Source organism: Bacillus rossius, chromosome 1, assembly GCF_032445375.1.
Source record: "Bacillus rossius redtenbacheri isolate Brsri chromosome 1, Brsri_v3, whole genome shotgun sequence".
Classification (NCBI taxonomy): domain Eukaryota; kingdom Metazoa; phylum Arthropoda; class Insecta; order Phasmatodea; family Bacillidae; genus Bacillus; species Bacillus rossius.
The window spans coordinates 372,523,511-372,535,313 of NC_086330.1; the positions used below are offsets into that span (position 1 = coordinate 372,523,511).

The 11,803-nt window shown below is 36.9% G+C and overlaps 1 protein-coding gene across 2 annotated transcripts in view; it reads left to right on the forward strand.

Moving 5' to 3' along the window:
• The window catches only part of LOC134528483 (spermatogenesis associated 6-like protein), a 61,884-nt gene that overhangs the window by 33,588 nt on the left and 16,493 nt on the right, over positions 1-11,803 (forward strand). For both annotated transcript variants that reach the window (XM_063362135.1, XM_063362136.1), the window contains exons 7-8: positions 534-585; positions 7,695-7,827. In XM_063362135.1, the coding sequence (XP_063218205.1) occupies positions 534-585; positions 7,695-7,827 (185 nt within the window). The remainder of the gene's footprint in view (positions 1-533; positions 586-7,694; positions 7,828-11,803) is intronic.

Sequence of the window (11,803 nt, forward strand, 5' to 3'; positions counted from 1 at the left end):
TTTCTATCTTTCGTATTATTATATTTGTTTTGGTTCTGTTAAAACTTTATTCCAAAATATTTCTTCATAAATTTTTAAAATCGTTATTACTTAAATGAAAGTGAGAATGAAGTGGGTGATGTGCATACATTTTTTTTGTGGTTAAACTTCAAGTACATTACAATTTCCATTACTTTTTCAGTACCAATATTTGTTAAAATTGCAAAGATTGTTCTGTGACTCTAATTGTGATATATGTGTAATTTTTTTATTGTTGGATATTAAATTAGATTCACTTTGATACATGTGGTGTCAAAAAAATAAAGTAGGAATTTCGAGAAAAGAAAAATAAATTTTTCAAAACCATAAAGAATTTTTGTCATGTTATGTGCCACATTACAGATTTTTCAAAATAGAAATTACTTGCACTCGTGTGAATGTACATATACGATGATACGAGATGAAAGCTACACATGCAGTTTACTCAATAGAATGCAGCAGGCATCGTGTGAAATGTCTGTTTGTTGTACCTGACAGCTGTGTTTGTGTTGCAGACCTCAAAGAAGTCTCTATCTCCTGGTGGCTCCGAACACTTTCACATGAGAGGTGAGCATTCTGTGGTCTGTACTCATTCCAGGTTGCCAAAGTTATTTACCACTTTTAAATCCTACTATCATCTCCAGATATCTCTGCTGAGTCACAAGTTATTCGTGCTGGTGTCATAAGAAATAGAAAATATTAATTTCAATTAAATATTTACGCTAAATTTATAATGTAGATGAGATATAACCAGAATTTTCTTACCAATATTTTTCAGTACTGTTTTGCAGGACAGTAGAGAAATAACTTGGAATTCTTGTGTGTTTAGAACACTTAGTGTTGTTAATGTTTTTTTTTTTTTGATAATGCTGTCCCATTTAAACATCTAAACTGGTTATGTATGTACAGCGAAACCCCTTATTTACGTTACCGTTATTTACGTTTTCCCGTTATTTGCACTATATTCTTCAGGTCCCGTTTGGTTCCCATATAGTCCAATACAATACTTTCCCGCGAATTACGTCTCAAAAATCGAATCAATCCCGCTATTTACGTCACGTAACAACCATAAACAACCAGAAAATACCGTGGAGCTAGTAGGCAATGAACATTTTAAATAGCAAAATATACATATTTTATAACATGAAAAGTTGCTTTTATTTCTAAACATGTAATAATTTAAGCCTAGGCGTGTAAAAGTACGAGTAATTATAGCAGGAGACAATCTAAAATGCACGAGGGAAAAACGTAAACTCATGAATGTACAAACATGGCTGCTTGTAAGTTCTGATACTGTATTTATGTCACAACTTAGCCGAAATACTGGTACGAGACATAAACTTCACAAGATAAAATGAGCGGTGTCTTGGTAACTGTTTTATACGTCTTTTATAATTTGGGAAGTATTGTACAGTTGACGCCATATTTTTTAAACTAACCATTTATTTCTGGGGATCGTAAATAATTAATTATTGGTACCAAGACATCATGATAATATAAACATAAACTTGAACATGTCACGGCAGCGAGAAAACTGGTGCGTATACCAATAAACTGGTATTAGAACTGGATAAAATTGGTACACGGGAGGTGGAGCTTATATTTTTTTCCGCTAAGCTCGCATCTATTGGTTGGCGGCTGATGGCGTCATGAGTCTGGGCGGAGCATAGAGTGCGCATGCGCCGCCGCGTCGTTACAGCAGCTGACCGAGTACAATGACCTTTCTCCGCGTTTGGCGCGCTATTGACGGTAAACATTCATCAATTTGCGGCCTTTTCTTAAAAATTTTTTTACTGTGAGCAATGTGTATGTAGCCCGTATTTGTTATAAACCCTGCCGGTTGCAACTGTATTTATAATTTGGAGAGGCAAATAATCTCCTTGAACAGCCAAAAAAGCAAGCAGAAGAAAATTTCAAATTTATTTTTTAGGAAGTAATCAGAAAAACATTTTGGCTTTCATTCTTTTTTTATTTTTGTCAAATGTGGTAAATTAATAATTGATTAAATACTAAAGTAAAATTTGTTGTTAGTGTGTTTGTACCTGCATTGTAGTATGTGCTATTAAACAAAAGGAAAAAAATTCTAAATAAGGTAAACTGTACTCCTTTTTATACTTTTCCCTTTATTTACACTTTCCTGCTTTTTACACTTTTTTACTTTGTCCCCATGAAAAGTGCAAATAAGGGGTTTTGCTGTATTGCACAAATGACTTAACCTTAACAACGAACGTTGGTCTACAACAAACTAGCGAGGTATGCTACGTCAAGTATTCAAAACTTAGTATTCATAGTCAAATAAAGTATGAATAATAACTAATTAAATTCAAAAATTGGAATATTCACACAGTTCTTAGTAATGTAATAAATCATAGTAAAATACTGTCTTATAAATATTTTCAAAACTAGACAATGTGCACCATAAAACATTTTAAACAAGCTAAACACAATATGCCATCTTTGTATTTTCGCTACATTTTCATGGGATTGCCAGTTTCCATCCTAAGTCCGTCCATCATCATCACAACTGTAATGTAAGAAGATTAATGCTCAGGTCAGCTACAGACCTTGCACTTGATAGAGAATAACTAGTGTGGATGAATAAGCATTGCTTCATTAACTGTAAATTCTTGACACATAATCAATTCCTATTTTGTGTCTTGTGATCGTTGGAAAGTAAGCTTTATTTATTGTGTGATTGTAAATTCATAATAAGAACTACGTGAGGAATAAGTTCTTGTTGAAGCATTACCTCAAGATTGGCAAATAAGTAATACTTGTTGCAGCGACTATGGATTCGCTGACTGATGTTAGTGCAATTAATGGGCGTCACTGTATACTTAAGGAACACGGACCCTGCGGGGACTGTGTCCTCTGGGTGTGATGTCGCCAGTGAGGGAGCGTGACTCGGCTCTTCCTTAGGGCAGTTACCACTGACACCTGCACCTGGCCCACTCTCAGCGTCGGGCATGCCGTAAGAAATACCAAACTGGGCTCTTTAGGTGTCCCTCAGTAAGCGATGAACTCAGGTGTCGGTATGATGTGACTGGGAGCGAGGTCGCTGGACATAGTGTCTTGACACACGTTGACGACCATTCAAATTCGTGTTGTTAAATACAGCGAAACCCCTTATTTACGTTACCGTTATTTACGTTTTCCCGTTATTTGCACTATATTCTTCAGGTCCCGTTTGGTTCCCATATAGTCCAATACAATTAGAGGTGGGTCGAAAAGTATCAACCTGATACTTTGGCACTGATACGCGCCTGTATCAGGAACGGCAAACGAGTACACTTGAAAAGTATCAGAGACTTTAGTATCAGTTCAGAATTCAGCTGGAACAACACCACGGCCAATGAGCGCAGTACCCGATCGCAGAGGACGGTCACTTGGGCGGAGCTTGTGAAAGGGGAGGGAGCAGGAACGACGAATAAGGGATAAAGAAGGGAAAGAATGTAGGGGAGGAAGCGCAGGGGAAGGCGTTGAAGACTTGAAGGAGAGGCGCAAAGCGATATTGTTACAAGCAGGGCTGCCACTCATGGGTTTTTCCACCCAGATCTGGGTTTTTCCAATGGTGTTTGGGTTTCTGGGTTTTTAAATAATGAATTCCAACAATTCTAGGTTTTTTATGATTTTAATTATTTTTATACCTAAAACAATAATAAAGGTAGTAGCTACTGTATCTGTTGCAATATCTGTTTGATAAATGCAAACAAGTCTATGTGTTTCACACACAAAAATACATATAAACACAAAACTAGTTTTCAAGAAGCTAAGTCGAATATTAAATTAGACACATTCTTCAAAGAGGCTTGCAGAACACAAAACCAATGCAACAATTAACCTTCAAACCAATCTTGTAGAATCAGACTCTGAATAAAGACTAACGTACATGATGCAGTTTTATAAAAACAATTACCGGTTTAAAGTATGCAGTGATGGTGTTTGTTTTGTCATGTATATATTTGTAGGTTTTTTTATGATATGTACTGGTCCAAGAATTACTTATACAGCCATTTTGCTGCAGTGTAATTTTCTTGTATTGGTTGTATTTAACCGTTTTCAGTCTTGTAAGGTAATTAATTGTTTTATATTAAAACCAGTTATGTTTATATTTTTGAATTAGTACGCAAACATTTTCAACGATAGCATTTTAGACGCATCTGGGTTTTTTACCCATGTGTCTGGGTTTTTTTGTAGGTTATCTAGGTTTTTCATGAATATCAGAGTGGCAGCCCTGGTTACAAGTCGTTTTGTTTATTGTCCTACTTCAAAGTACGCTCAGTGCGCAGTGCGTGCACCGTCTCGTTCAATAATAAAACTAATGAAATTTTAATATTAAAAAGTACATTAATACAAGATATAATATTTATATTTGTGCACCTAACAGCTATGAAAATGCAAATAAATTCTCAGTTGACACTAATAACAGATGTAATCAACATTAGGACTTTTTTTTCCGAAAACAATTAGTAATTAGTGTTTTCATACATTAAAAGATTACGATTTTATAAAAAATTAAAAATTAAAAAAAAAAACAGATACGTACATTAGTGAGCATACTATATCAATGTTTACATTTCAAATGTTTCTTCAGATTAGTCGATGATGATTTATAACTCAGTTTTTGTTTACACAAATTACAATTAGTAAACTCATTATTTTCCGTAAAAAAATTCCACACAAATGAAGTCTTTTTCGTGCACTTATCCATTCCTTATTTCACTATAAATATACTAACTACAAAGCATGACAGCCCGCAACAATGTACATGGTGATACACGGCCAGGACGAACTGCAGTGAATGTTGAACTGATTGATACTGGCTGTATCAGGCGGGCATGAGAGCAACAGAGGTAGAGAATTACCGGGCGTGATAAATAATGTATCAGATTCTCCTTCCGGTCGCACGGTCTGCGTACGCGGGGCTTTGTTGCCTCCTGGGACCGTCTGATACAGAAGTATCAGAGACTTGTACCTAGGTACATTACTGTATCAGTATCAGGTTGGGACTGATACCGAAAATTGCTGTCCCAACCCACCTCTAAATACAATACTTTCCCGCGAATTACGTCTCAAAAATCGAATCAATCCCGCTATTTACGTCACGTAACAACCATAAACAACCAGAAAATACCGTGGAGCTAGTAGGCAATGAACATTTTAAATAGCAAAATATACATATTTTATAACATGAAAAGTTGCTTTTATTTCTAAACATGTAATAATTTAAGCCTAGGTGTGTAAAAGTACGAGTAATTATAGCAGGAGACAATCTAAAATGCACGAGGGAAAAACGTAAACTCATGAATGTACAAACATGGCTGCTTGTAAGTTCTGATACTGTATTTATGTCACAACTTAGCCGAAATACTGGTACGAGACATAAACTTCACAAGATAAAATGAGCGGTGTCTTGGTAACTGTTTTATACGTCTTTTATAATTTGGGAAGTGTTGTACAGTTGACGCCATATTTTTTAAACTAACCATTTATTTCTGGGGATCGTAAATAATTAATTATTGGTTCCAAGACATCATGATAAACGTAAACTTGAACATGTCACGGCAGCGAGAAAACTGGTGCGTATACCAATAAACTGGTATTAGAACTGGATAAAATTGGTACACGGGAGGTGGAGCTTATATTTTTTTCCGCTAAGCTCGCATCTATTGGTTGGCGGCTGATGGCGTCATGAGTCTGGGCGGAGCATAGAGTGCGCATGCGCCGCCGCGTCGTTACAGCAGCTGACCGAGTACAATGACCTTTCTCCGCGTTTGGCGCGCTATTGACGGTAAATATTCAACAATTTGCGGCCTTTTCTTAAAAAATTTTTTACTGTGAGCAATGTGTATGTAGCCCGTATTTGTTATAAACCCTGCCGGTTGCAACTGTATTTATAATTTGGAGAGGCAAATAATCTTGAACAGCCAAAAAAGCAAGCAGAAGAAAATTTCAAATTTATTTTTAGGAAGTAATCAGAAAAACATTTTGGCTTTCATTCTTTTTTTTTATTTTTGTCAAATGTGGTAAATTATAATGGATTAAATACTAAAGTAAAATTTGTTGTTAGTGTGTTTGTACCTGCATTGTAGTATGTGCTATTTAACAAAAGGAAAAAAATTCTAAATAAGGTAAACTGTACTCCTTTTTATACTTTTCCCTTTATTTACACTTTCCTGCTTTTTACACTTTTTTACTTTGTCCCCATGAAAAGTGCAAATAAGGGGTTTTGCTGTATTACAATAAAATCACATTTGCGCTCCTAAATGTATTGCAATGTTATTTAAGCCTCAGAAACATGTACTGAATTTATATATTAAGATTGTTGTTCAAAAATGACTACTTTTGTGGCCTTGGGCAAGTTCGGGTTCATTTCTGTGGAAATATAACTTAAATGAAATAAATTTGTAGAATGTTTACAGGATACTGAATAAACCTCTCACGCATGCACGCGCAAGTTGCTGGCCGGGGGTTTTGAAAGTGCGAAGCCCTTAACTATGTCAGATTGATAATAGAAACCAGTACAATTACAAACAACACTTGTTTGAAGAAATGCTTATATGACAGTTATGAATTTCACCCAAGTGCCATTTTAATTTAGCGTGAAGCCTTCAATGTTTTTTTAGCAGTGTGTTCATGAATTTACAAAATAATACACTGACGAAATTGCACTTTTTGATTCTCTTCAATGCAATAAATTTGCTTTCAATGAAATGGCCATATTGAAGTGTAAATGTTCAATGCAAAGCAACAGTTGTGTCCCGTGAGTTGTAGGGGCGGCCCTGAACGTCTGCACAATAAATAAAGTGGGTTAGCTCGTGGATTTTCTTGGGGAACGTGTGTCACAGTCTTGTGTTATCTTTAGGGGATACACTCATGAACACACTGAGGCTGTGACATTACACCCCAGTCCAGTTATTGCTTATTCGCCATGATGCCTCATCCACAGTGAGGTCAAGACAAGCGCATGACACAGACAAGGAGTTTGGGGCACTGCTTTTGGTGCGGAACCGTGCTGGCAGTCTCCTGGAGTGATTTGTGGAAACTAGAGCTGGGCGAACCTCAGTTCTCTGGTATCGAACCGAACCGAATCGAACCATAGCAAAAAAATTTCGAACCAAGCCGAACCGAACCTCATACAGAAATAATTATTTTGAATTAAAATGAACCAATGACCAGCATTTTGGTCTTTAACTGCATAGTGAGAAAGAAATGTTCTCCAGCCATATGTAAAATTAAAACATTATATAGCTTAGCTTTATTAAAACATTGCAAAACATTTTATAAGTTATTCGACGATTAATAAGAATTTTTTTATTTTGTGTGCGCTTGAAACTGTTGATGTGACGATTATGCGATAAAAGTCGGAATATTACAAGAAATGTAATTTTGTTGTGCTGTTTTGTGGATGGTCTCAAATGGGGATAGAAAATTAGAAAAAACGTAATTTTTTTTAAACGAACGTTCGGTTTTTCGAATATATTTTAAGAGGTTTCGAACCGAACCGAACCGAACCCTTACGTTCGGTTTGTTTCGGTTCGAAATTTTCGAACTTCGCCCAGCACTAGTGGAAACTATAGGCAATCGGAACCATGATTGAAACCCGGCACCTCTGAGATGCGAGTGCCAGCGTGCGCGTGAAGGGGGCGTGAGGCTGCACGGAGCGTGTACCGCAGGTGGTGCTGGGTGCCTGCACTCGGCCCCCGGCTCGGAGGCCAGGGCGTCCACGCAGATCCCGGCCGCGTGTCGCTCGCCCGTGTTCGAGGGCAGCTGCTGCAGCACGGCGTCCCGCGCCGAGAACATTCCCAGGTGAGCACGGCTTTCTGCCTCGCGCACCGCACTGGTCATCTCATCTTCACGCCATCACTATCCAGAGACTCCGATACCACCACCTGCCTGCTGATTTCACTCATTTGATCCATTTTCACGATTTTCAGGCCATAGACAGATTCCCGGATTTAAGTAAATCATCACACATTGTTGCATGGAATTTTTGGTTCTCGAGTTAAGAGATGTTTATGTTGAAGCATCTCAAATTGTCTTACTTTTATTGGTGATATTTTCTTAAACAATTCATTTTGGATTTTGCATATGTTCGTTAACATTTAATTAATTACAGATTTTTATTGGAAAAAATTTTTTTATCAACCAAACACAAATACTTTCAAATCGATTTTTTACATTTAGCAATAGAAGAAAAAGTTTAAAATGTTTCCAATGTGGTGACACGAGCATTTCCGAACATGCACGAAGACACAATATTGACAGGAAATTGATTACGTTGCTGTAAAACTTATTTTAATTTGGGGCCCAGTAATCCACATTTATTTTCATAAAAAACACTATTTACAACTTTTTTTCATGCATAATACATTAAAGTGAAAGGGATGAGATATAAAACTAAACCTAATTATCTTGTTCACATCACCAAAGTTTTGGTTCATGGCTGTATAGTTTACAGTGGCACAAATAAACATAGCTTGTTTGCACTGGCAAAAAAAGCTGCCTTGACCACACAGTAACGTATAATAAATAAACATCACACTGTTTTATTTACTTTCAACTTTTAATGTCCAGAGGATTCTGATATTTTGCTATTAATATTTAGCACATTGCAAGTTGGCAAGAGCAGTGTTGATTCTCCCTCACAGTAATGCAAGTATAGAGAATATTCAGCTAATTAAAATTTCATCAGCACATCGGTCATCTTTGCAGCCACCAATGCTACATGCTTTTATGCAAGTATCTGCTAGGAAATAAAAGGGTGAATTCATGCCCACTCTTCGGACAAGGAATAAAGCAAGAAATATTTAAAAAGTGATTGAGTTGGTTTGTGAAAGACAAAATTTATTTCAACTATGTATTATTCCAGGAAAGCATTCCACAACCGTCATCAACATCATCATCATGACCACAAACAATTGATTGTGTAGAAATAACTTTATTGATAGGTTTTTGTATTGTTTCAAGAGTTGATTTTAAAAATTTGAATAGTAAAAATGTCTTCTCTATTCTTTTTGGACAAGTTTTAATTTACCAGTAATTTTATAACAAAGGTTTTGGTAAGCTCCCTGATGACAATTTTAGTGTACGATTATTTTATTTAGATTACAAAAATTTCAGTTAAGTATCTAGGATTTTTACAGGACTTTTACTTTAAGTTTCTGGGGGTTTTTTAAGTGAAAAAGTTCAGGATTTAAGTTAGAAACCAGTGTCAGTTTTTCCTTATACTAAAATCAATAAGTTACACTTACTGGCCACACACACTGTATATACTGTGTTTCCTCGCATAATCGTCGCACATTTTGTACTAAAACCAAGTTTGAAAAGTAGGGGTGCGACGCCATGATGCGGAATTTTTTTTTTGTTAGGTAAAGTCATTCATAAAAACAAATCCCGTTCATGGAAAGTACGTTTATTTAAAAAAAATGTGGAGTATACAGGAGCACACCAAACAATTTATATTAATAATTCATGCAACAAAAACCTTTCTTCAACTTTAAATAGATAAACAAAATCTGTGACCCGAACGCAAGCCACTTGAATAAGTGACGTGAACTAACGCGTAACTATCTGCGTAGTACACGAAAAAGTGAGGGCCATCAAATGTAGTTCACTCAGCACTCAACAGAGAGTGCGCATTGCATCAAATCGGCGAGATATCGATATTCGACTACGTGTGCGCTCTATACGGGAAGCAACATAACCAAACATGAATGATGCCAACTAGCGCTGGCTACATTTTTATAAGCGGTACACCGCGGCGAGGCAGACAAACAGATAAAGGTTATAACATTTAAAAACGTCTTTAAAAGAACATTTACACGTCAGACAACTACGTATTTCCGTTAATTAAATAAGTAAAATAGTTAATTTCAGAATAAATATTAGATTTATACTTTAAAATACACATTTTTATACGGAAAAGATACCTACACAAAGCGCTTGGAATCTTAATAATGGGACCAAACACATCATGCAACGTTTACGCGAGAAGTTATTTTATCCAATTATTGACACCCTAAAATATGGTTGCAACGATTATGCGATAAAAGAAGGTAAATAATTGAAAATAAGTTTTTCTAAATATGTTTGAGAATGTTATTAATTTTTCCGACTATTGTTATGTGTTTATGTTTATATTGTTAATTAAATTACAACAATTTAAATGTCGGTCCAAAAATTACTTTTTTTTTTATGAAGTCCACTATTTACTCTCCCCACTGGTGCTTGGCTCAACAGTGGCTCTCTCTACTGCGCTCCTCTTCATGTGCACTACTTGCTTGTCAACCGCACACACAACACAGTCCTGGATGCTTTGGTCCCCGATGAACCAATCTTTGCACATGGAGTCCGTCGCTTGTGGTTCACTTTCGCTCACCAAGGGGTCACTCCACTGTCCTCGCAGGTCAACCTCATTGTTTATTTACCTCTCAGCTCTGTTCTGGAAAGGTCTCGCATTCCTTCGGATTGTTGCGTCATCAGGGTAGACTTGACACCCGAAGCTTCGAGAACAATGGTGTACTAGTTACGCCACTTCATACAGGCGGGCTCTGGAAACGGGGATGACAGGCCCTGCTCTGATCGGATTACCTTCTTACGGGCTGACGGCCACTACCTGTCTGGGACCTGCACGCCTGCCTCGTTGCTTCACCTCTAGTATCCTCGTAACAATATACCGTATTTACTCGCGTAAAGGCCCCCCTTTTTCCCCCAAATTTTCGACTCCAAAAAAGGGGAGGGGGCCTATACGCGAATTTGGAGGAAAAAATAGATTTTTCTTTTCAAGTCGTGCGTCTTTGTTCGAATGTGGAAGGGCGGGGGCGGCAGCGCTGAGGCAGGAGGGGAGAGAGGCAGAGGCGTGGCTTAACCTCCCTCCTGCCAGCTAGCCAGCCAACCAGACAAAAGAGTGTTAGAATCCTTGACCCACTTCCCTTCATCCTTCACTTCCCCTCTTCTTCTCCGACAACACTCCACATCAACACAGTTCTTTATCTTTATGTCGTTTGAGATAGGACTAACTGCTTACGTCTGGCATGCCTCACGACGGTCCTACTGAGAACGGACAAACTATAATACAGTCTCTGTATCACTGCCGCTCACAATACATGGCTTGCTGTTTAATGCATGCCAAGCTGCCCTGCCCTCAGATAAACCCAGAAAAACACGTTTTTAAATTTTTTCTCAAAAATGTTTACAAAACAAGAAGGGGGGCTTATACGCGGGCGGGGCCTTTACGCGAGTAAATACCGTATTCAAAGCAAGTTTATTGGGTGAATATTTGCATTTATTTTTACTTGTAGTTAAACAATGACTTAGTTATTAATTTTTGTGACTTGCTCTTAAAAAAATTGTTAATATAATTTACTAAATAAATATATAGCAAGTATTTAAAAAAAAATTCAAAGTACCCAGTATTTTTTTCCGATACCTTGGTTTGGCCGATATCCGATATGAGTATCGGACCAGCCCTATTTAAAAGGATATTCCTTTAAAATCTCCATGTTAATTGCCATGCATTTATTTACCAAGTGTTAAATGATAGCTATGAGAAGTCGCACAAGTCTACATAATTATAATCACTGCACAACATTTGGCAGCCAGATAATAATGTTTAGTTGATATCTGTTGACAAAAAAATAAGAGCCAATGTATGAGAAAATTATAAATATTGAAGTGTGCAAGATAAAATTTTTGAGACCTATACTTTTATGTACTATTAATTTTAAAAATTTCAGCAAGCTAATACACTTACAGCGTAAGTTAAATTGAATTCTTAATGCTG